This window comes from Octopus sinensis, linkage group LG15 (assembly GCF_006345805.1).
Source record: "Octopus sinensis linkage group LG15, ASM634580v1, whole genome shotgun sequence".
Lineage (NCBI taxonomy): Eukaryota > Metazoa > Mollusca > Cephalopoda > Octopoda > Octopodidae > Octopus > Octopus sinensis.
In genome coordinates this window covers 6,605,921-6,630,790 of record NC_043011.1, presented here as the reverse complement: position 1 = coordinate 6,630,790, position 24,870 = coordinate 6,605,921, and the positions used below count along the sequence as shown (strand labels likewise).

General features: G+C 40.4%; 1 protein-coding gene across 1 annotated transcript in view; it reads left to right on the top strand.

Moving 5' to 3' along the window:
• The window catches only part of LOC115219911 (adhesion G protein-coupled receptor A3), a 211,611-nt gene that overhangs the window by 102,020 nt on the left and 84,721 nt on the right, over positions 1-24,870 (top strand). The window contains exon 2 of the mRNA XM_029790221.2: positions 13,470-13,541. Coding sequence (XP_029646081.1) covers positions 13,470-13,541 — 72 coding nt within the window. The remainder of the gene's footprint in view (positions 1-13,469; positions 13,542-24,870) is intronic.

The following is a 24,870-nucleotide window of genomic DNA, read 5'->3' as shown; positions in this document are numbered from 1 at the left end:
GAAGACACTTGCCCAAGGTGCCACGTAATGGAACTGGACCCAGAACCATGTGGTTGCGAAGCAAGCTTCTTACCACACAGCCACCCCCTGTGCCTATATGTAGATGTATATATAAAAAGGTTTATGCCTGGCTGTGTGATTAAGAAACTCACTTGGCAATCATTTGGTCTTGGGTTCAGTCCTACTGCACAGCACCTTGGGGCAGTGTCTTCTGTTATAATCCCACACCAACCAATTGTTGGTGTGTGAATTTGGTAAATGGAGACTGTGAGGAAGCCCATTGTGTGTGTGTGTGTGTGTGTTGTTCACACACACCATTTGACAATGAGTATCGGTTTGTTTACATCCCTGTAACTTAGCAAAAGTGACCAACAGAATAAGCATAAGACTTAAACATTAATGTTGTGGTCAGTTTATTTGAGGAAATCTTTCAACATTGAATAACACCAGAATAGCCATGGTCCTGTCACTGGAACAAGCCGGAGATGTGTGTGTGTGTGTGTGTGTGTGTGTGGATAGACATTGAATATATGAATAGACACACATGCAGGCACACACACACACAGTAAGCAACGTCTGCGACTGTTGTTAGTCAGACAGTCGCACATGCTGCGGAGTGCAGCTTACACGTCTGCACATTACAACTGCAGCAGCACTGTCAGCAGCCAACCCATTTATGTAACCATAACATTCCTGAATGAATGAATGAGAGATGAGCTGTCACATGACATTGGTGGTGGTGGTATTATTCCCCCCTCCCCCTCCCTCTATCTCTCTCTGCCCCTCCCCACTACACTACATCTTTTTAAAAGTGGGGGGTGGGGTGATGCTATTTTCCATTGTAGGGGAGGGGGAGTTGTGTTGTTGTTATTTGATGGTTTGACAATGGTATGTCTTGACGCACACACAATCCTGTGTTTGTGTGTCTATCATCATTTGAACATCCATTTTTCTTACTCTCATAGGACCAGACAGGATTTATTTATCACGGCAGAGATTTCTTCCACAGCTGGATGCCCTTCCAACCGTCAACCTTTACCTGTTTCCAAGTTGGGTAATATTTCCCCCCACGGCCAGACATGTCTTCACGAAAGACCAGAGGTGGCAGACACCATCAAACAATTAGAAAGTTACTATTTTTAAATCTCACAATGAGAGATATTCAGCAACAGTACTTTGTAGTAAAGATTGTTTACCAACATAACATGGCAGTCCTGGTTTAGGATGAATGTTGCTGTAATTTAGCTCCAGGAGACATCGTCTCCAGCTGAGTACACAACATGATCTGTGTCCTTATATTTTCGAATAAGGGAATCTAGCATCCCTACTCAGCTCAAAACAATATCTGTGTATCGCAAATAATATCAAGGCAAAGAGACATTAATACACACACACACACACACGCTAACTTTGAAGATGTCTAATTCTCCGCTTTCATTTGTGATGTCTTGATTATATTCTTGGGTTTGCTGTATGAAATCTAATGAAACAAACTCAGGATTTTGCTTATTAAGTGAAGTACCATTTAAGTGTTTATCTTTTAACAATTCTGTATGTTCCCTATCATTCGGTGTGGTTAGCCATATCTGGATTGTGTCAGAGTGCTAATAAGGTACCTGCCCAGATTCCAAATCTCTATTTCTTTACATCATTTACATATATATTTGTGTATGTGTGTGATATATATATATATCTTTGTAATTTCTTTATGCAATAGTTCATGGTATGTGAGGATGTCAATATTATAAATGTTACTGGTTTTATCAGAATGGGTTAAAATACCATCCTTACCCTTAAGAGTTCTTATGAGGTTAAAGGAACTAATAAGAACTCTAAGGGTAAGGATGGTATTTTAACCCATTCTGATAAAACCAGTAACATTTATATATATATATATATATATATATATATATATATATATATATATATATAAAGGAAATGAAGAAAATGCTGACAAATAATTTAAGTAAGGGAGAGTGTATTTAATTAGGTGAAAGTTCTTTTTACCGGTTGCGCATTTGTTATGCTTATCAAAAGATATTTTTTAAGAGAGATAGAGTTCCAAAAAAATCTATCAGAAAGGAACTCTATCTCTCTTAAAATAATATCTTTTAATAAGCATAACAAATGCGCAACCGGTAAAAAGAACTTTCACCTAATTAAATACACTCTCCCTTACTTAAATTATTTTGTCAGCATTTTCTTCATTTCTTTTTTTTATATATCACAACTCGTGTTCCACATCTCCTTTTTTAAATATATATATATCATCATCGTCGTTTAGCGTCCGCTTTCCATGCTAGCATGGGTTGGGCGGTTCAACTGTGGTCTGGGAAGCCAGCAGGCTGCACCAGACCCAGTGGCTGCACCAGGCCCAGTCCTTGGATTACATATATATATATATACATATGATGGCTTTTCTGTTAGTTTCCATCTACCAAATCCACTCGCAAGGCTTTGGTCAGCCTAGAAGACACTTGTCCAAGGTGCCACCCAGTATGTTTGAACCTAAAACCATGTGGTTGGAAAGCAAACTTCTTGCCACAGCCAAATTCTATCAATTCACTATTTTCCTCCATTATATTTCCACTCCAAAATGTTCCACATGTGGCCCTCCAACCGCCTCACACTCCATTCTATATACAACTACGATATCATATCATGTATACAGTAATGTATTTGTCAGACAACTTCAGGATGAAATTTACACACACACACACACACACGTGTATATGTGTGTAAACAAACACTTATGGACCACACCCCATTAAAAACAAAGTAGTCAGCCACCCCTGCCACCAACAACAACAACAAGAGATGTCAGCCCCTAAAAGAAATACTTTTTTTTATCTGTTAATATCTTCTCTGAACCCAGTTTGTCTTCCTTAGTTCACAGTGCAGTAGTAGTAGTAGCAGCAGCAGCAGCAAGCAGCAATAATACTAATGGTGGTGGTGGTGGTGGTAGTGGTACTGTTCTCTGGAATATTGTGTCTGTGCCTGCAATACATATATTGTAAGTGCAGTATGCACACACACATACACACACATACTCTTTCTCCTGCTCTCCCTCTCTCTCTCACACACACATTCACATATACACTTTCTCTCACTCACACACACACACACACACACACATTACATGTGTTTACATTCCTGATCAATGATTGTCATTGTAAACAATAACATGTAACCCCAACCCCTGCCAGAACAACCCATCATGACCTTCCCTCCAGAAATATCCTAACTTACTGATCTGTGTGTGATGTTGTGAATGATATTTAACCCTAGGTCGGACCAAAGACCCAGCAGATCAGTGATCAAAGATCTTCCAGCCATGACCGTTTTGTCTTTTATTCCAGCCATAGTGTATCTAGGATTACACTCTCTGATGCTTCCTTTTGTTTTCCATTCCTTGTGTCAGTCTTAATCTGGCGCAGGAGTGGCTGTGTGGTAAGTAGCTTGCTAACCAACCACATGGTTCCGGGTTCAGTCCCACTGCGTGGCATCTTGGGCAAGTGTCTTCTGCTATAGCCCCGGGCCGACCAATGCCTTGTGAGTGGATTTGGTAGACGGAAACTGAAAGAAGCCTGTCATATATATATATATATATATGTGTGTGTGTGTGTGTTTGTGTGTCTGTGTTTGTCCCCCTTGCATTGCTTGACAACCGATGCTGGTGTGTTAACGTCCCCGTCACTTAGCGGTTTGGCAAAAGAGACCGATAGAATAAGTACAGGGCTTACAAAGAATAAGTCCCGGGGTCGATTTGCTCGACTAAAGGCAGTGCTCCAGCATGGCCGCAGTCAAATGACTGAAACAAGTAAAAGAGTAAAAGAGAGAGTAAAAGAGTAGATCATCATTAGTGTTAGGGTTATTGAAGACAGTAGGATGTTCCAGTCATGGCCATCCTGTCTTATTCTGGATTTTTGAAGACAGTAAGATGTGATTGAGAGGAGATTGTAAGCTACTATATCTATCAAATGGACTGACTGTATGGAGGCTCCTTTCAGAGTCAGGAGTTGAGGGGCACAGCAGCACAGATCCTTGCTGTAAGGGACTTGTAACAAATGGAAAAAGTGTACTGGTCCTATTATTAGGAAAGTAACCTCTTGCGGATATGTAATTATGTAATCCAAGGACTACTTTGGTTGTATGGATTGTGTGATTTGACCCTCAAGAACTGCTCCCCCCCCCATGCAACCCTCAAGAAACCCCCTCCCCATGCAACATGTCCCTTCTCCATATCACTGATGCTTCTCCTAGAGAAAGCACCTGTGCTGGTGCCATGTTAAAAGCAACCAGCGCACTCTGTAAAGGGGTTGGCATTAGGAAGAGCATTCAACCATAGAAACCATACCAAAGCAAGCAATGGAGCCTGGTGTGTGTCCCTGGCCTTGCCAGCTCCTGTCAGACCATCCAACTCATGCCAGCATGGAAAGTGAGTGCTAAATAATGATGATGATGAAAGGACTCTGATTTTGGAATGGTATGGCTTGGCACCAGTGTTGCTGCTGGCAAAATGTAAAGAACTGGACCAACACCACAAGGCATCTCACCCACCCTTCTTACAGTTCCACCTCTCTCGGTTGGTACTTTTTTTTTTTGTTGACTTCGACAAGATGGAAAGCAAAGTTGACTTCAGTGGGATTTGAACTCAGAATTCAGAGACTTGCTACAAATCCTATCAGTCATCTTATCCACTGCTCTAACTAACCACTCTACCAGTTCACTGCCTTTGGTGGGCATGGATGGTTAAAAGTCTGACTCGAGTGTCTGAGCGGAACCTAGTATCTGGGGTGTTTAAGTGACTGAGGGTACAAGACTCCAGTAAATCTAGAACTTCTCTCTCCCTCTCTCTCTCCCTCTCTCTCCCTCCCTTTCTCTCTCTCCCCCTCTCTCTCTCATTTCAACCAGTTTCTTCACAGTCAAACTAGTAAATATGTTTCCATATACATGACATTATTGATTCTTGTGCTGTGTGCTGTCTTCCCTGATGTTTCTCACTGGTTTACTGTCGTCTAGGTATTGTTGTGTGCATTTAGACATTCTGCATGGTGTCTACAGCAACGATTGTACTGCAGTGAGATTACTGCAGTCAAGACTGCAACCATGCAACAAAAGGTGTAATACGTGTGTGTGTGTGTTCCAAACTAAATTTTTCATTGCTCAACAAAGGTTTTTTTTTTATTACTCTCACACACACACACACATATATGTGTATAAATACTTGGATCTTTTTCTAGGACTTCATAACGAAGGTGGCTGCATAAGGATCTCACTGGACATTGACTTTTATCCCTTTGGAATTTATTAAAAAAAAGTAAGGCAACTAAGACTCTGTGTGTGTGTGTGTGTGTGTGTGTGTGTGTGTGTGTATAACCTATTTCTTTATTACCCTCAAGGGGCTAAACATAGAGGAGACAAACAAGGACAGACATAGGTATTAAGTCGATTACATCGACCCCAGTGCGTAACTGGTACATAATTTATCGACCCCGAAAGGATGAAAGGCAAAGTCGACCTCGGCGGAATTCGAACTCACAACGTAACGCAGACGAAATACTGCTACGCATTTCGCCCCTGCGTGCTAACGTTTCTGCCACACACACATACACATACACAAGACTTGTCATTCTATATTCCCTGGCTCTGACAAAGTTTCTTTTTGTTTTTTCTCCAAAGAAATAAGTCTGTTATTCTTCAAATATATTTTTCTTCTGCAACAGACTGGTTCCATTTTTATTCTATTTTTTCTTCGATTTTTTTTTTTACATATATTTTATCTCATTTCCCATGTCACTGAAGAATGCTGTTTTGTTGGGTTATTTTTTTTTTTTTTGGTTTTCTTTTCTGTCTTTCTAAGACTTTGCTTCCACTGTCTTTATATAATCACAAGCTTAAGTCACCCTTCCATCTACTTACTGGGTGGGCCTTAACTCAACATTAAGTGACATGTTTTAAATCAAAGAAGGTTAGAGGGTGGACAGAGAATTCTTTGGGGAAAGTGGGAGGAGTGGTAAATTCCCTGTCTCCAAACCCAGAGAAGTTCTTTATTTGAAGTTCACTCTTATATAGATCTTATTTAGACTTACTGTAATAGTGCCCTCTCTCTTCCTCCTCCACCACCTTAAAATGGCAATGAACTGGAAGAATTGTTAGAAAGTCCCAAAGACAGCAAAATGCTTGGCAGTTTTTTTTTTTATGGCACTTATGTTCTGAGCTGAAATTCCACTGAGGCCAACTTTGTCTTTTTTTCCTTTTGGAGTCAATAAATAAAGGACCAGCCAAGTGCTGGGGTCTGTGTAATTGACCTTGTCCCTCTCCCCTCAAAAGTTGCAAGCATTGTGCCAAAATAAGAAAGACTTACATCCCCCTTAAATATTTTGGTATTTATATTAACTGCGACAGTAACACATAAATGGCACCTGTGCCGGTGACACGTGAAAAGGCACCCACTATTCTCTTGTAGTAGTTGGTGTTAGGAAGGGCATCCAGCCATAGAAACCGAACCAAAATCAGACTGGAACCTGGTGCAGCTTACCGGTTCCAGTCAAACTAACCCATGCCAGCATGGAAAATAGACATTTATTGATGGTGATGAGAGTGGAGGTTAAGAACTATGATGATACCCAGCCCCACCTTCAATACTGACGCTACCCTGCCCCACACAAACGCACAGGGATTCCTCTAAATCCAAAGAGGATGCTGTCTCCTCAGAAAGGAATCCATCATTATCAGTGCAATATTGGGAGAACCAGAAACAGCAATTCCACAACTGAATTTTGTGGAGTAGGGGAGGCGGGGTCTTTTTGATAACCTCTCATCACCAGAGATCCTGGTCCTTTGTCATCTCAAGGTTTGTGGGTAGAAGGGGATTATTCATTGATCTATGTCGATTTTGTGGTTAAGTAACCTTGATCGACCTGACTCTGGTTCAAATCCCATTGGCTGCAGTAACACTGTTTATGTTGGTTTTCTTGGTTTTAGAAAATTGTTCAGTATTGTGACTATAGTGTCCTTCATTCATTTCATTATACTTCTTTGAGAAATTACTGTTGTTTCACACAAGTCAATCCTGATTGTTCAGGCCTATAGTAAAAGACATTCCGGCCATAACCATCCCATCTTGTTAAGATTATTACGCTTACTTTATCCAATGCCTTCTATCCTTCTTTAAGAAAGTAGTATGTGACTGATAGAGTGGTTGGATGCTATTTCTAGCAGTTATAGCAACCATGTAGAGGATTTCTTTCTGAGGAGACCTCATCCTCTTTGGATTTAGAGGAATCCCTGTGGGTTTGTGTGGAGCAGGGTGGTGTCAGTATTGAAGGTGGGGCTGGGTGTCATCATAGTTTTTAACATCCACTTATTCCATGCTTTCGAATGGATGGAATTAGTTGAAACAGATTTTTTGCAGTCAGACATATTTTAACCAAAGACAAGGAAACAAAAGACACCACTTGTATAACGGTGGCACTTGTTTACAAGTGTCACATGATGTCAAGACAAGCAGAGATAAACTCGTACATGGTGGGATTCTTTCGGTTTCAGTCTTCCAAACCCACTGACAAAGGCCTTTGTTGGCCCAGGGCTATAGTAGGAGACACTTGCCCAAGATGCTGTGCAGTGGGACTGAACTCAAAACTACTATGGGGCCAAGAAGTGAACTTTTTAACCGGCCTGCCATGCCAGCATGCAGGGTTTGAAGAGTCTGGCCGGGAGTCATAGCACATGTCTGGGTCCCAGCTGTGAGTTAAATGGCAAATGTGATAACATTCCATCTGAGCAAGGGGATGTAGAAATATTTTTGGTGGGTGTGCACTAAGACCACTGCTGGCAATGAGGGACCTCTAACTGTGGCCACAGCACCCTTCCAGGAGAGGGATACCCTGTAAAACCTGCAGTTTCCTGTAATAACTATTCATTTCATCTCACTTCAGCCTGTTACCAGGTACTTATCACAGAGACCCAGAGAGTTGTACTTCGTTATGGTGATCTCGTTTGTCATTCCGTCTACAGAAAGTCCTATGGTGATGCAAGAGTGACACCTGGTGCAGACTCAAACCGTTTGGAAGTGCCGAGTAAGTTACGACTTTCAGCCGTCACCTATGCATCAAACCATGCAGATCTGCAACAGGAATGTATAGTCATATGAGAGGTCATGGATGGAAAGTCAGAAATGCCATTGACAACAAGGAAGCACAAGGAGATGGCAATTATCTGTGAAGATGGAGCAATCACCAGATACACACAGAATCGAATAGATATATATTGTCAAGTCTCAATCACTTTCAAGTTGACAATAATCCTCACTCAAATCTCAGTAAAAATTCTCTTGTTATTCTTAAACTAGCTTTTAAAATAATAACCGTAATTTAATTTCCGTGCTGGTGGCGCGTAAAAAGCACCATCCGACCGTGGCCGTTTGCCAGCCTCGCCTGGCCCAGTGCCGATGGCACGTAAAAAAGCACCATCCGACCGTGGCCGTTTGCCAGCCTCGCCTGGCCCCCGTGCTGGTGGCACGTAAAAAAGCACCATCCGACAGTGGCCATTTGCCAGCCTCGCCTCGCCCCCATGCCGGTGGCATGTAAAAAGCACCATCTGTCCGTGGCCGTTTGCCAGCTCCGTCTGGCACGTAAAAAGCACCCACTACACTCACGGAGTGGTTGGCGTTAGGAAGGGCATCCATCCGTAGAAACATTGCCATATCAGACTGGGCCTGGTGCAGCCTTCTGGCTTCTCAAACCCCAGTTGAACCGTCCAACCTATGCTAGCATGGAAAGCGGACGCTAAATGATGATGATGATGATGATGAATGAGGTGCTAAAAAGTTCCTGGCTTTGGGTAAAAGAAATTACAGGAAGATCAGTTAATTATGCTTTTATTCAACATGTTCCCCTCTCAGTTTCACTCATTTATTGCAGCGGTCCTTCAGTTTTTCTAAGCCCTGTAAAAGAACTCGGAAGCTTGGTCCTCCAACAAAGCTTTTTGTGACACCCCTAAAGCCAGGAACTTTTCAGCACCCCACCCTTGTGTATTGCATACATATCATATATTACATATATATGTGTGTGTGTTACATAGTTCTACATGGACTTCATTTTACAGTTATCCACACTTAATTTCATCCAGTATCACCCCCCCCCCCAGACTCCTGTTTATACAAGCATACACAGACTAAATAAACAAACACACACATATAGACATCCACCCTTATTTCCAGGGACTCCTATGCACCCACAGGCATCCATATATACACACTTAATCACAGACACGTGCACGCGCACACACACACACAAACACATACATACTCTTAATCTCGGGCACTCACATGCATGAACTTACATTCCAAACATCAGCTGCACTCTTTCACCACATCTTTCATTCCAACTTTGGCGCGAGTTTGTTTATTTTAACACGCATATGTACACCCATGTCTAGGTGTGTGTATATGTATGTATATATATATATATATATATATATAATATATATATATATATAATATATATATATATGTGTGTGTGTATATATATATATATATATATATATATATATATATATATATATATATATATAATTAATTATACGTATGCACACACACACACACTTATTCCTCTCTCTCCAATTTGCAAAGGAAGTTCTTTTTAGGGATTTCCTGACACCCTAAAATGCCACCAACCTCCACAATCACTCTAACCCCTTTCTGACCCCTTAGCTCTTTATTTCATTCTTTATCAGATCTCCTTACCAAAGTAAAGGGGTGGCGTATGATGATGCCCAAAAATATTTTATGTACATGTGTGTGTGTGTGTGTGTGTGTGTATACATATGCACATACGTTTCTCTGTGTGTGTGTGTATACATATGCACACACGTTTCTCTGTGTATGTGTATACATATGTACACACGTTTCTGTGTGTGTGTGTGTGTGTGTGTGTGAAGGTATCTAGCATTGTGGTTAGGGCGTTTGGCACACAAGTCTTAGTTCATGGGTTCAGTTCTCAGTGCAAAAGGGTATCCTTGAGCAAGGCACTTCACTTCATGTTGCTTTTGTCTATTTAGATGAAAATGAGTACCAGTGATATCTAGGGGTTTAACCCGGTGACAGACCATTTTACTTAAACACCACAAAAACGAAAATAAGCTCTGGCCAAATAAGGTTCCAGACTCCAAGCAGAAATTAACTTTAACACGCACACATTATATATATATTGTTATTGTTATTATTGTTGTTATTATTAAGGCAGTGAGCTGGCAGAATTGTTAGCACACTGGGCAAAATGCTTAGTGGTATTTAATCTGTCTTTACATTCTGAGTTCAAATTTTGCTGAGGTCAGTTTTGTCTTTTATCCTTTCAGTGGGGTCAATAAATTAAGTACCAGTCGATCACTGGGGTCATTGATTATTATTATTATTATTATTATTATTATTAAGGTAGTTTGCTGGCAGAATTGTTAGCATGCTGGGCAAAATGCTTAGTAGCATTTCGTCAGTCTCTATGTTCTGAGTTCAAATTCAGTTGAGGTCAACTTTGCCTTTCTTCCTTTTGGGGTCAATAAATTAAGTACCAGTCAAGTGCTAGAATCATCTTACCTCTTCCCCGCCAAGGTTGACTTTGCCTTTCATCCTTTCGGGGTCAATAAAATAAGTACCAGATGAACACTGGGGGTTGATCTAATTGTCTCATCCCCACCCCAAAATGGCTGCCCTTGTTGCAAAATTTGAAATTATTATTATTATTATTATTATTATTATTATTATTATTAAGGCAATAAGTTGGTGTTAGTAACATTTCTTCTGACTTTACATTCTGAGTTCAAATGACACTGAGGACAACTTTGCCTTTCATCCTTTCGGGGTCACAATGATTAAATACCAGTTAAATACTGGGGTTGATGTGACTGACTATCCCCCCCCCCTTCCCCGCAAATTCCAGGCCTTATACCTTTAGTAGAGAGGATTATTAATTAAGGCAGCAAGCTGGCAGAATCGTTAGCATGCCAGGCAAAATGCTTAGTGGTATTTCATTTGTCTTTACATTCTGAGTTCAAATTCCGCCGAGGTCAACTTTGCCTTTCATCCTTTCAGGGCCAATAAAATAAATATCAAATAAGCACTGGAGTTGATGCAATCAACTTTTCCCCTCCCGCAAATTTCAGCCCTTGTGCCTAGAGTAGAAACGATTATTATTATTATTATTTTCAGTCTTGTTTGTTTGTCTGTCCATGGACAAGATATCTCAAGAACCGCTGGATGAATTCGGATGATAATTTCAGGGAAGTTTGGCCTCATGACTGGCATGGACTGAATATATTTTGGGATCAATCCGGTACCAGACAAGGATTCTGGATTATTTTTCTGTTTTTTTTTTTACTTAATTTTTGAGAGCAGTTGGGTTCTTTATCAGTAATCTCGTTTGTGAGAGTAATCGAGTTTATTTCAGATATTCGTATTTTAAAAATCATTGAGAGGATGTTGGTGTTGCCTTGGTGGAGGTTTGCACTCTCTGAGTGCTCTTGTTATTATTTAAAACACTTCGATTTGGCCCTTTCCAACTTAGTTTCATAGGATTCAGCTGAGCCCAACAAGTTAGGTTTCTGTAAGAAGCTGACGAAACTTATGGTAGACCAATGAGCAACAGAAATGAACAGCGCAAGACTGGACAAGGTTTAAACAAATACAGCATATGCTTAGCTCTTCAATGGAAAGAGGGGGGGTGTCTTGTTTTGGACATTGGCCCTTCATCAGAGGATAGGGAAACATCAAGAGAATAAGAGAAAAAGAAGTGGTTAGTGAGAGAAGAAGAATGAAAAAGAGCTGGACTAGATTATTCTATGTGTTCCTCCTTTTTTCTAAAAAATGATTGTGATTTGAGAGAAATTTGGCTGTTATTTCTAACATAGTGAGTAACCAGGTAAAGATATCCCTGTTTGGTCATCACAATATTAAACTGGTCAATAAAAAAATACTGCGGTCAGTTTAGTCTTGAATTACGGGTGTATATTGTTTTATATAATTCTAGACATTGAGTTGTGGCCATTCTGGGGCATTGTCTCAAACTTTTAACTACCATCCCTTTCTTTTACTGACATTTTTTCAATGTCCCTCTCATTATGATTCTACAAAATTTAATCCACCACAAAAAAAAAAAACTACTTCCAACAGGTTGGTCACCATTAAAAGATTAATTGAAATACGAAAATAACATTTTGACTCTTAACAATTTAGCAATTAAACCATCCGTGTCCAGCCCAAATATTCTACCAGTTTTGTGTTCAGACTGCACAGATCCAGCCTCTCACACCTACCCTACAATGTCATTCTAAAATTAAACGACCACATCATCGAAATCTTAATGTTATGAGATAATGCTTGATTAATTTAAAACAACGGGAATAAATAAGCGCTGCATTTGGCAGAATGATCAGATTGAGAATCGGTTAAATGTTTCTAGATTATTGACAGGGGAAATTAAAGATTTTTTTTTTGAAAATTAAGGTAATTAAAAAATAATAATAATAATAATATAATAATAATAATAATAATAAAACATTGTGTACAGTGCTCAGGTGCACTACAACTCATCTAAAGTGTATATATAATCAGGTGTAGTTTCGGCGGATTTCGGAAAGCATGAGGGCCTTAAAGGATGCAGTCTCATGGCAGTCAACAACTGATGCAGGCAGTTTGTTCCATGCTTCAGCAACTCTGAAATTAAAACATTTATCTAAAGCCCACCCCTTCGTTTAATGACCTCTCAGTCCTTGATACCCAGAAGGCTTAGGGCCAGACCAGGTGTGCAGTAGAAGTCATTTGCCTTAGGTGTCGTGCAGGTTTCAAGTTCAGTGCCATGCATAGCAACTTTGGCAAGTAGCTTCCACTGTAGAGCCAAGACAACCAAAACCTTGCCAGTGGATTCGGTAGAGACTGGCTGTAAGAAAACCGTTGTGTGTGTGTGTGTTTTACTGTCTCCTTGTCTTGACATCTGATGATAGTTGTAAATGAGTGCCACTGTCGTGCAAGCAGTGTCCTTCATTTGCAATCTTCGTTGAAAACATGTCTGGCCATGAAGAAATATTCCCTTACTTGGAAAACAGGTGAGAGTTGGTGACAGGAAGAGCATCCAACCGCAGAAGTCTGCCTCAACAAATCCCAGCCAATCTATGCTTCGAACCCGGAATCACTTCATTGCTAAACAAACTTCTTAACTACACTACCAACTTCAATTAATCATTTTAACATGCCTTAATCATTTTAAGATATCTATGATTAATTAAATGCATCATTAATTAATCCAATACATCTCTAATTAAATATACCTTTGATACCTTAATTCTGTTGATGTTTTCTTAATTATTTTAGTGTGTTCTTCATTATTTAAACACAGCCTTAATTATTTCAGCTGATTGAACATTGTTCCTTTAATTATTCCTGTCTATATTGTAATCTCTGATTTCTTTGTTTGTAGGGATTTAAGTGAGAATGCCATCAAAGCCTTAAAACAAGGAGATTTCACTAACCTCTCTTCTTTACAGAAATTGTAAGTACAAACATTACTACCATTCTTTCTTTCCATTCCAGCAGGCACATGCCCTCACATGCACCAAGTATTTGCTTCTCCTGTTAACCCTTTCGTTACCAACCCGGCTGAAACCGGCTCTGGGTCTTTAGTATAAATGTCTTGTTTTCATAAGTTTTAAATTCAAATCTTAGTCACAATTTATGTTCCTAATGATAACGATGTTATTTTACTAAATTCTTTGTTATATTTAAAATAATTGGAAGAAACACAGAGCATCTCAAAATAAATACAGTAACGAAAGGGTTAAAGGGTTGCACACACACACATTTTGCTGTAATTAGTTTCTATGTTAAGGGGTCACATGCAGATCCCTCACTGTAACTAGTTCATGTATTGAGGGATCACAATAAGATGAGAATCAGCTCCTTGCTGGGGTTGGTTCTCATGTTAAGGGGAATGCAAATACACATACTGTGCCTGAGTTAGTTCTTGGGTTTAAGGGCCACACATTGATACCTTGCCAGAGTTAGTTCTCAGGTTTAGGGGTCATACACACAGACACCTTCTTGTAGATTCTTATGTGAAGGGATCACAAATGCAGATACTTTGCTGCAGTAGGTTCTGTTATTAAGGGCTCACACACAGATACCTTGCCATAGTTTGTTCTTGAGTTCAGGGGTCTCTCTCCCTTAAGCATACACCTTGTTGTGGTTGATTAAAACCATTCTTTGGACAAAACCAAAACACAATCAAATCATAACCCACCCACCCACTCCACCCCGCTACCCTGCAAAACAACTCCCTGCTCATACCTCTCCCTACAACCCCTTACTACCACCTCCTCACTATCTCACCACCACCACCACCCACAATAGAGTTATCATTTACCAATTCTTAAAGGTAACTAAGGTGAAAATGAAGTGGATGAGGCAGTAGCAACACACACTGACACACACGCACACACACTATTGCTGACATGGCAAGATGAGAGTTTAACCATAAAAGATAAAACAGACACCATGGAAGTACGTGTGTGCACACATATGCACACGTAAAACATACATGTGTGTGTGTACAGTGTTTTAAAAGTTTTTTGCAAAATGTGCAGTTATAATATTTGAAGGAAGATAATCTTACAAGTTATTAACTATTTCAAAAGAATCTGATTAAAACAAACTGTTTGGAAGGAAGTTGCCATATTGTGTGTGTGTGTGTGTAAGATGTTTTTGTTGTTAAATACAAACACACACAAACATCTGTGTACACATCCTTAATCTGAACAATGTTCTGCTTTCGTTAAGGAAATGCTTCTAAATTAGATGACAAAGTGATACGGGAAAGAGGTTTTAATGGATTGTGTGTGTGTCATCATCATTGTTTAACATCTGCTTTCTATGCTGGCATGGCTTGGACTGTTTGACAAGGGAACCAGCAAGCTGCAGGGATGCATCAAGTTCCAATGTCATTTTTAGTATGGTTTCTATGGCAGGATGTCTTTCCTAATGCCAACCATTTTAACAGTGTAGTGTGGGTGCCCTTCTTCATGCCATCGGCACTAGTCAGATTGCCATGTAACTTGCTGGACAAAAAAGGAATGAAAGGGAAAAAGCTCCCACTATCAAGTATTAGGGAGATGGCAAGGTCATCACCATCATCATCATCATCATATTCATCTAACATTCGTTTTCCATGCTGGCATGGGTTGGACAGCCTGGCAGAAGCCAACGAGCCTGAGGAAGGACTATGCTAAGCTCTGCTGTCTGCATTGGTTTTCGGGTTGCATGCCCTTCCTTATGTCAGCTACTTTACAGAGTGGACTGGGAGCTTTTTACATGGCACCAGCACCAGTGTGTGCGTATGTGTGTGTGGAAAAGGTAGACTCAGAAAGACACGGGACAAGGTGGTGAAGCATGATCTTCGAATGTTGGGCTTCACAGGGGCAATGACAAATGACTGAGACCCGTAGCAATATGCTACGCTTGAGAAGACTTCTCAAGCCAAGTGAAATCAGAGTTGTGGCCAGTGTTGGTGTTACATGACTGGCATCCGTGCCAGTGGCACATTAAAAGCACCCAGTACACTATGGAGTGGTTGGCTTTAGGAAGGGCATCCAACCACAGAAACCAAACCAAAATCAAACTGGAACCTGGAGCAATTCTCTGGCTTACCAGTTCCAGTCAAACCATCTAACCCATGCCAACATGGAATGCAGACATTGAGTGATGGTGATGATGATGACATTTAATGTACACAGTATAAAGAGACAAACTAATAATCATTTCTTGCTTTGGAGGCACCTGGAGTTTAAAAAAAAACCTGCCCAGACCCTCATCGACAAACAAGTTCTGTTTTTAATCTGAAATATACTCTCCCTCATTTTCTACAATGCTCTTCCATCTGTCTGGAAGATTTGCAAAGTCCCTCTTCCAAATTTCTCTTCTCCATGACAAAAAATACTCCTCCAATGCTTTTCTGGTCTTGTCTACAGAATTCATATTTTTTCTGTCCAAATGAGTTTGGAGATTGCAGAATAAATGATGATCAGATGGGGCAATGTCCAGTGAATATACTAGGTGGGGCATCGTTTCCCATCCAAACTGCTCCACCCTTTGGAATGTCATCCTCACTGTATGTGGCTGGGCATTATCCTGATGGAAGAACACCTTTTGTCTTGAAACCAAAGATGGTCGTTTTTCTTCTGGCACCGGTGTTGATGAATGATTGAATGACCAAATCCAAGCCTCTCTGCTAGTTCCTCAACAGTTACGATGGGATATTGTTTCACCAGAGTTTGCAGAACATCTGCATCAAGCTCTACAGATCTCCCAGGACAAGACTCATCTTCTAGACAGTGGTTTCCAGCTCAGAATTTCTGGAACCACCATTGACACTGGCTTACACTTATTGCCTGATCCCCATATACTGCATTAATATTCCTTGCACTTTCTGTTGCGTTGTGGCTTTTATTGAACTCATAAAGCAAAATATGCCAAATATGTTCCTTTGTCACTTTCATTATACAGGGTCAGGCAAAATGACCTGACACATTTGTAGGTTAAATAAAAGGCAAATGAAGTAAAGAAACAAAAAAGTGTTTTTATTTTTGAAAAGTTCATATAATGCCATTTTGTTTCATTATGTTTTAAAAATTAAATCAGTCAAATGGGATCCATCATTGTCCACACACTGTCGAAGGCGTTCACGAAAGTTGTCAATAACTCGGCGGGTCATTTCATGTGGAATGGCAGTAATTTCTTGACGAATTGCATCTTTAAGTTCTGGCGGTGCGAGGTCGGCCAGTTGATTTTCGTTTCAATGCAGATCCAGTAGCTCTGAAGTTGGTAACCCATAACAAGATCGTGTTTCGAGCTGGTACAGTATCATGTCTACCAAGATTGAAGTGCAAACGGAACGCTCTTTGTGTTGCAGTTACAGAATCGTTTGTTTTGATAAACATTTCCACAATGAAAGTGCGATGCTCACCAGTCCAATTCATGGCAGCAACTGAAAAAGAAACGATAAACAATGCCTTTTCTTTAACCTACAAATGTGTCAGATCATTTTGCCTGACCCTGTAGCTTTGTAAAAATAACTTAAATCGAACTGCACTCTTCAAAACTTGCACTAAGAATAAGTACAAGGTAAAATTACTACCTGCTTTTATAGCAAGTTCATGCAGGTAGTTTATCTCGTCCCCTTCCGACTTTAATTCATGCAATTGAAAAGGTCGCATTATTAATGGGATGACCCTATGTGCAAGCTTGTACGCGTATTGCACCTACATAAAATAACTATGTCTCCTCATGTCTCACGTTGGGTAATTGAGAGTCTCTGTACATTTTGTGTGTGTGTGGTGACAATCTTGATAAATGATCCAGGAATTTACAGTTGGATGCTTTTTCTGTTGCTAACCCCCGATACTTTGAATTATTTTGCTTAACCTCACACACACACGTGTAATACATGCATATATGTATGTGTTTTTCTTTTTTTCTCGGTCATCAGACTGGCCATGCTGGGGCACCACGTTGAAGAGGTTTTAGTCAAATCAACTCTAGTACTTTTTTTTAAGTCTTGTTCTTATTCTATTGGTCTCTTTCGTTTAACTGTTAATTTATGGGGATATAAACAAACCAACTCTGGTTGTTAAGCAGTGGGTCGGGTACGCATGCACACACAAACACACACACGAGCTTCTTTCAATTTCCATGTACCAAATCCACTCACAACGGTTTCTGTCAGTCTGAGGCCGTATAGTAGAAGATGCTTGCCCAAAGTGCCAAGCAGTGGGGTTGAACCCAGAGCCATGGGATTGGGAAGCAAACTTCTTACCATGCAGCCACGCCTGTTGAAATATAATGAAAGCTTTTTTAACAAAACTGAAAAATTACTCAACACTTTTTTGTGACCAATATACTCTTAACTCTCTTTTACTTGTTTCAGTCATTTGACTGTGGCCATGCTGGAGCACCGCCTTTAGTCAATCAAATCGATCCCGGGACTTATTCTTTGTAAGCCCAGTACTTATTCTATCGGTCTCTTTTTGCCGAACCGCTAAGTGACGGGGACATAAACACACCAGCATCGGTTGTCAAGCAATGCTAGGGGGACAAACACAGACACACAAACACACACACATATATATATATACATATATACGACAGGCTTCTTTCAGTTTCCATCTACCAAATCCACTCACAAGGCATTGGTCGGCCTGGGGCTATAGCAGAAGACACTTGCCCAAGATGCCACGCAGTGGGACTGAACCCAGAACCATGTGGTTGGTAAACGAGCTACTTATCACACAGCCACTCCTGCGCCTATGTTTATTGTACTTTTACAAGAAAAGTGGTGATAGTGACTTCGAAGTTTCAGCCTGATAGTCTTCCAAAACTTCAAAGTCATTGACACCAACACCACTTCTTCTAGAAACACCAGCGGCAGCAGCAGCAGCTCAGGCCTCAGTTGATATCAACGATTCTGGCTGGGATTGAAACTGCAACCCTTACATTAGTGACCAAATTTTGTATTCTGAAATTCCTCCACGGCACCACCACCAATACCACCACCACTACTACTACTACTACTACAGATAGTTATGGGGAATGTTGTGTAATATTCACCTTGTTCTGCTTTTCTTCTTTTTTTTGTTTTTTTTTACCTTTCTTGAGAAGGAGGTGGAGGAGAGGGGGGGATGTTTATTTAAACTTTATTTGTTTGAGTTGTTTTTATGTGTTTTTATTTGTTTAATTCTTTGGCTCTTCTTTAACTCTTTGTTGTTTAACCACACACACACACACACACCACACATTTTATATATGCATACATACATATATGTGTGTGTGTATGTGTACATATATATCACACACATACTATATATACATAAATATCACACATAATATGCACATATATATATATATATATATATATATATACACACACACATAAATATCACACATAATATACACATATATATATATATATATATATACACACACATTTTATATATGCATACATACATATATATGTGTGTGTGTGTGTGTGTACATAAATATCACACACATACTATATATACATAAATATCACAATATACACATATATATATACACACACACACATTTTATATATGCGTACATACATATATATGTGTGTGTGTGTATGTGTACATAAATATCACACATATGCACGCATATATATATATATATATACACACACACACACACACATACATATCGTACATAATATATAACATTATATACATACACGTATATAGAAGTGAAAAAATGGTGTGCTACCTACCATACAGGGTTTCTTCTCCACCCCACCCCCCTCTCCCTCTTTCACACACACACACACACACAAACGTGTGTTCTCCTCTTCTCAACTTATCCCTTCGCATCCTTCCTTGGAGGATAAAAAACAAAATGGGAGAAAGAAACAGGAGTTGCTGGATTTGTTTTGATTCTCTCTTTCTTTCTCTCCCTTGCTCTCTCTCTCTCTCTCTTTCTTTCTCTCTTGCTCTCTTTCTTTCTCTCTCTTTCTTTTTCTCCCTTGCTCTCTTTCTTTCTCTCTCTTTCTTTTTCTCTCTTGCTCTCTCTCTTTCTCTCTTGCTCTTTCTCTCCCGCTCTTTCTCTTTCTCCCTTGCTCTCTCTTTCTCTCCCTCTCTTTCTTTTTCTCTCTTGCTCTCTCTCTCTCCATCTCTTTCTTTTTCTCTCTTGCTCTCTCTCTCTTTCTCTCTCTCTCCCTCCCTCTCTCTGTAAACCTTTATTTCTTGTGTCTGTCATTCCCAGATATTTTTCTGTCTGTTTGTCTGTTTCACTCTACCCTGCTCCCCATAATCTTCCATTTTAAATCCACCACCACCTTTCCTTCTCTCTCCCACTCTCCACACACACACACGCACACACACACCGTCTCATGCGCACGCACACACACTCACAACCAGCTGTACAACTGCCTGATATCACAGGCCATCTCCCTCCCTCTCTCACCACCACCACCACCACATTCAACCCTCTACTACCTCTTCTACATCTCCCCACCGCCAACACTACTACATCAACATTACACTACTGCATCATCTTCCATCATTCCACCATCACCACCACCACCTCTACAGTGCTCCATGAACTCTGCTACCATTCTTTGCTCCAATTCCTTAAGGTTTATAGAGAGACTTCACTCGTCTTTTGCTTTCTTCTTCCAATATGTTGCTGTTGTTTGAGCTTTATTTTACTCTTACACACACACGCACACACACACACACACATACGTGTGTGTATATACACTAACATTTTCATTTTCTGCCTTTCTCTCTTTCTCTCTCACACACATGCACTAATGCACCTCCCACTGTCACACACACACACACACACACACAGACTTTCGTATTCTCATACATTCACATCCACACACACACACACATACACAATAATGCCAAACCTGGATTGTATAACTCTGACACACACACACACACGCACGCTGTATTCTTTCTGTTGTATGACAAATACACAAAGTATTCCCTAATCTGATAAACACTGACATACACTGTATTACCGTTACATGACAAACATATACAGCGTTCCTTAATGCAATAAGCACACATGTGCGCACGCACACACCATGTCTGCATAAACACAGGCACATAGTGACACACACACACACACTACAGTATTCTATGATCTAATAAACGTGCACATACACACACACACACGCACTCTCTCTGCCTCTCTCTCACACATACTCTTTCTCCCACCACACACACACATTCTCTCACGCACACAATCTTTCTTTCCTTTCTCTCTCTCTCTCTCTCTCACACATACTCTTTCTCCCACACACACACACACATTCTCTCACGCACACAATCTTTCTTTCCTTTCTCTCTCTCTCTCTCTCTCACACATACTCTTTCTCCCACACACACACACACACATTCTCTCACGCACACAATCTTCTTTCCCTTTCTCCTCTCTCTCTCTCTCACACATACTCTTTCTCCCACACACACACACACATTCTCTCACGCACACAATCTTTCTTTCCCTCTCTCTCTCTCTCTCTCTCTCTCTCACACACACATGCACTAATGCACCTCCCACTGTCACACACACACACACACACACACAGACTTTCGTATTCTCATACATTCACATCCACACACACACACACACATACACAATAATGCCAAACCTGGATTGTATAACTCTGACACACACACACACACACACACACACACACGCACGCACGCTGTATTCTTTCTGTTGTATGACAAATACACAAAGTATTCCCTAATCTGATAAACACTGACATACACTGTATTACCGTTACATGACAAACATATACAGCGTTCCTTAATGCAATAAGCACACATGTGCGCACGCACACACCATGTCTGCATAAACACAGGCACATAGTGACACACACACACACACTACAGTATTCTATGATCTAATAAACGTGCACATACACACACACACACGCACTCTCTCTGCCTCTCTCTCACACATACTCTTTCTCCCACACACACACACACATTCTCTCACGCACACAATCTTTCTTTCCCTTTCTCTCTCTCTCTCTCTCTCACACATACTCTTTCTCCCACACACACACACACATTCTCTCACGCACACAATCTTTCTTTCCCTTCTCTCTCTCTCTCTCACACATACTCTTTCTCCCACACACACACACACACATTCTCTCACGCACACAATCTTTCTTTCCCTTTCTCTCTCTCTCTCTCTCTCACACATACTCTTTCTCCCACACACACACACACATTCTCTCACGCACACAATCTTTCTTTCCCTCTCTCTCTCTCTCTCTCTCTCACACACACACACACCCTATCTACCCTCATCCTCCCCCCTACAGTATTCCATGATCTGATAAACAGCAACCAATTTACAAAGATGTTCCACACACACACACACACACACACAGCAAGACGAAGGGTGGGAGGGGGCTGCTCTCTCTCTGCTCTCTCCTTCCTCTCCTTTTGCTTATCTTCTCTTTTACACCTCTCCCTCCCTTCCTCAACAGATGAAGGGGTTGGTGCAGGGGTTGCACGGACCAGTGTGTCTCGGGTGGTTGGTCGGGTGGCTCCACAGATAGCTTGCTGCTCAGTAGGTGTGGTTCCAGGGCCTTTTTATAGACATAGCATTGCTGACAGAATGGATTCTACAGGAGAAAACGGTAAAGCAAGAAGAGGAACTGTTTACATTCACACACACACACTTTGATAGTTGGGCGGGTGGATGTATGGATGGATGGATAGGTATACTGATAGATAGATAGATAGATAGATAGATAGATAGATAGATAGATAGATAGATAGATAGATAGATATATGGATAGATAGATAGATATATGGATAGATATACAGATAGATAGGTTGAAAGATAGATAGATAGATTGAAGGATGGATAGATAGATAGATTGAAGGATAGATAGATAGATAGATAGATAGATAGATAGATAGATAGATAGGTAGGTAGATAGGTTGAAAGATAGGTAGATAGGTAGGTAGATAGGTTGAAAGATAGGTAGATAGGTAGATAGATAGGTTGAAAGATAGACAGATAGATAGATAGACAGATTGAAAGATAGATAGATAGATTGAAGGATAGATAGATTGAAAGATAGATAGATAGATAGATAGATAGGTTGAAAGATAGATAGACAGATAGATAGATAGACAGATAGATAGATTGAAAGATAGATAGATAGGTTAATAGATAGATAGATAGATAGATAAGTATGTACATACATAGATGGATAGAGAGGTAGATAGCTACATAGAAATGTAGAGTGAGAGGTAGATTGTGTGACGGGGGGGAGAGATAAAGGTGTAGGGTAGATGGGTAGATAGATACGGAGGTAACTGGATAGAGAGGTAGATAAATAGGCATCTAGTCAGCTAAAGTGACTGTCAGATAGATAAGACATACAAATAGGATCAGGTGGATACTGGTAAGGCTGTATGTACTTCACTGAGGAGGATTTAATAAGGCAGAAACATGCTTACAGTTGTCCACCATACTTACCAAAAAAACAGACACACTCTTACACTGGCTGCATGGCCATATTCAGTTTTTAATTATTTTGGATTTGTTGACAAGAATCAATCATTGGAAGTTAATGACTTTCTTCATCATTGCAACTATTATTTTAATTAATTAAATATTTTTGATGGATGCTCATCATATTGTGTTAACTTCCTTTTAACTATACGGTTAGATTGATGGACAGGTAGACATATCTGACAAAACCAAGGCAGATATTTTCTCTCTTTGTTTCTCATCTTCTCTCTCCTCTGTGTGTGATCATCAATCAACACCCCTTTTCCATGCTGGCATGGATTAAAAGCTTTGACAGGATCTGGTGAGCCCCGGTGTCTGCTTTGGTATGCCCTTCTTGTTGCAAGTCCCCTCACAGTGTGGACTGGGTGGTTCTTTCATGTCACAATCAGCCCTAGTGGGGTTGCCTCCAAGCATTTCGCAAGACAGGAAAAGGAAAAATTCCCTTTGTCTAAGTGGATGGGGAGTATTTAAGAAGAGGTCATGGGTGGCTTTATGTTTGGTGTTAAAGGGGGTTAATTTTTACTTCACTTTCCATGCTACTATGGGTTGGACTGGTTGTCTGGGTCCTTTCAGACTTACTGACCCCTTGGACAGACTGAAGGACTACAGTCATAAACTCTTCTGACAAAAGAATGTATAAATAAAATGGATGCTCTTCCTAACATCAGCCATTTTCCAGAATGCAATAAAATATATACATACATATAGGCGCAGGAGTGGCTGTGTGGTAAGTAGCTTGTTTACCAACCACATGGTTCCGGGTTCAGTCCCACTGCGTGGCACCTTGGGCAAGTGTCTTCTACTATAGCCTCAGGCCGACCAAAGCCTTGTGAGTGGATTTGGTAGACAGAAACTGAAAGAAGCCCGTCGTATATATGTATATATATATGTGTGTGTGTGTGTGTGTTTGTGTGTCTGTGTTTGTCCCCCTAGCATTGCTTGACAACCGATGCTGGTGTGTTTACGTCCCCATTACTTAGCGGTTCGGCAAAAGAGACCGATAGAATAAGTACTGGGCTTACAAAAGAATAAGTCCCGGGGTCGAGTTGCTCGATTAAAGACGGTGCTCCAGCATGGCCGCAGTCAAATGACTGAAACAAGTAAAATAGTATACATACGTGTGTTTGTGTGTACTGGAGTTGATTCTTCTAGAAGAAAAAATTGGCTACATTAAGTCTTGGTGAGGGATAGAATCTGCCAAGTATAAAATGCCCAAGACACCTGGTATGTCACAAAACACCCTTGCAACACACCACCAGGAGTTAAGGGCTGATCCCCCACCCCCCCCAAAAAAAAACATGCACACACACTGGCTACTTCCAAATATAATCAATAATATGTCAATATAAAGACATCAGTGATCATCAAAAATGGGTGATAAACATTTGTTTCATAATACTCTGGCATCTGTGGTGATTGCCATCTCCTAGGAATGGCAGACCAATGCAAAATGTCTCCAAGAGAAGAGATATTGACATAAGTGTCATAGACTGACTGTCAAATGACCAAAGTTGATATCAAAATCTGGACAGGCACAATTTCAGATGGTCAGTAACAACTGTTTACCAACACCATTTGGTTCCAACAAAACGGTTAGAAATAAAAATAAAAGAACATTTTGTGAAGAACTTAAAAATGTGCCTCAAATTTCTCAGTGGTGGTCTTGTACAAGTCCAAAAGTAGCTGATTTGGATCTCATGGCATTGTTTATCTGAGACATTGTCTTGGGAAGGAACTGGATCTCAATTGTCTTCAGATTA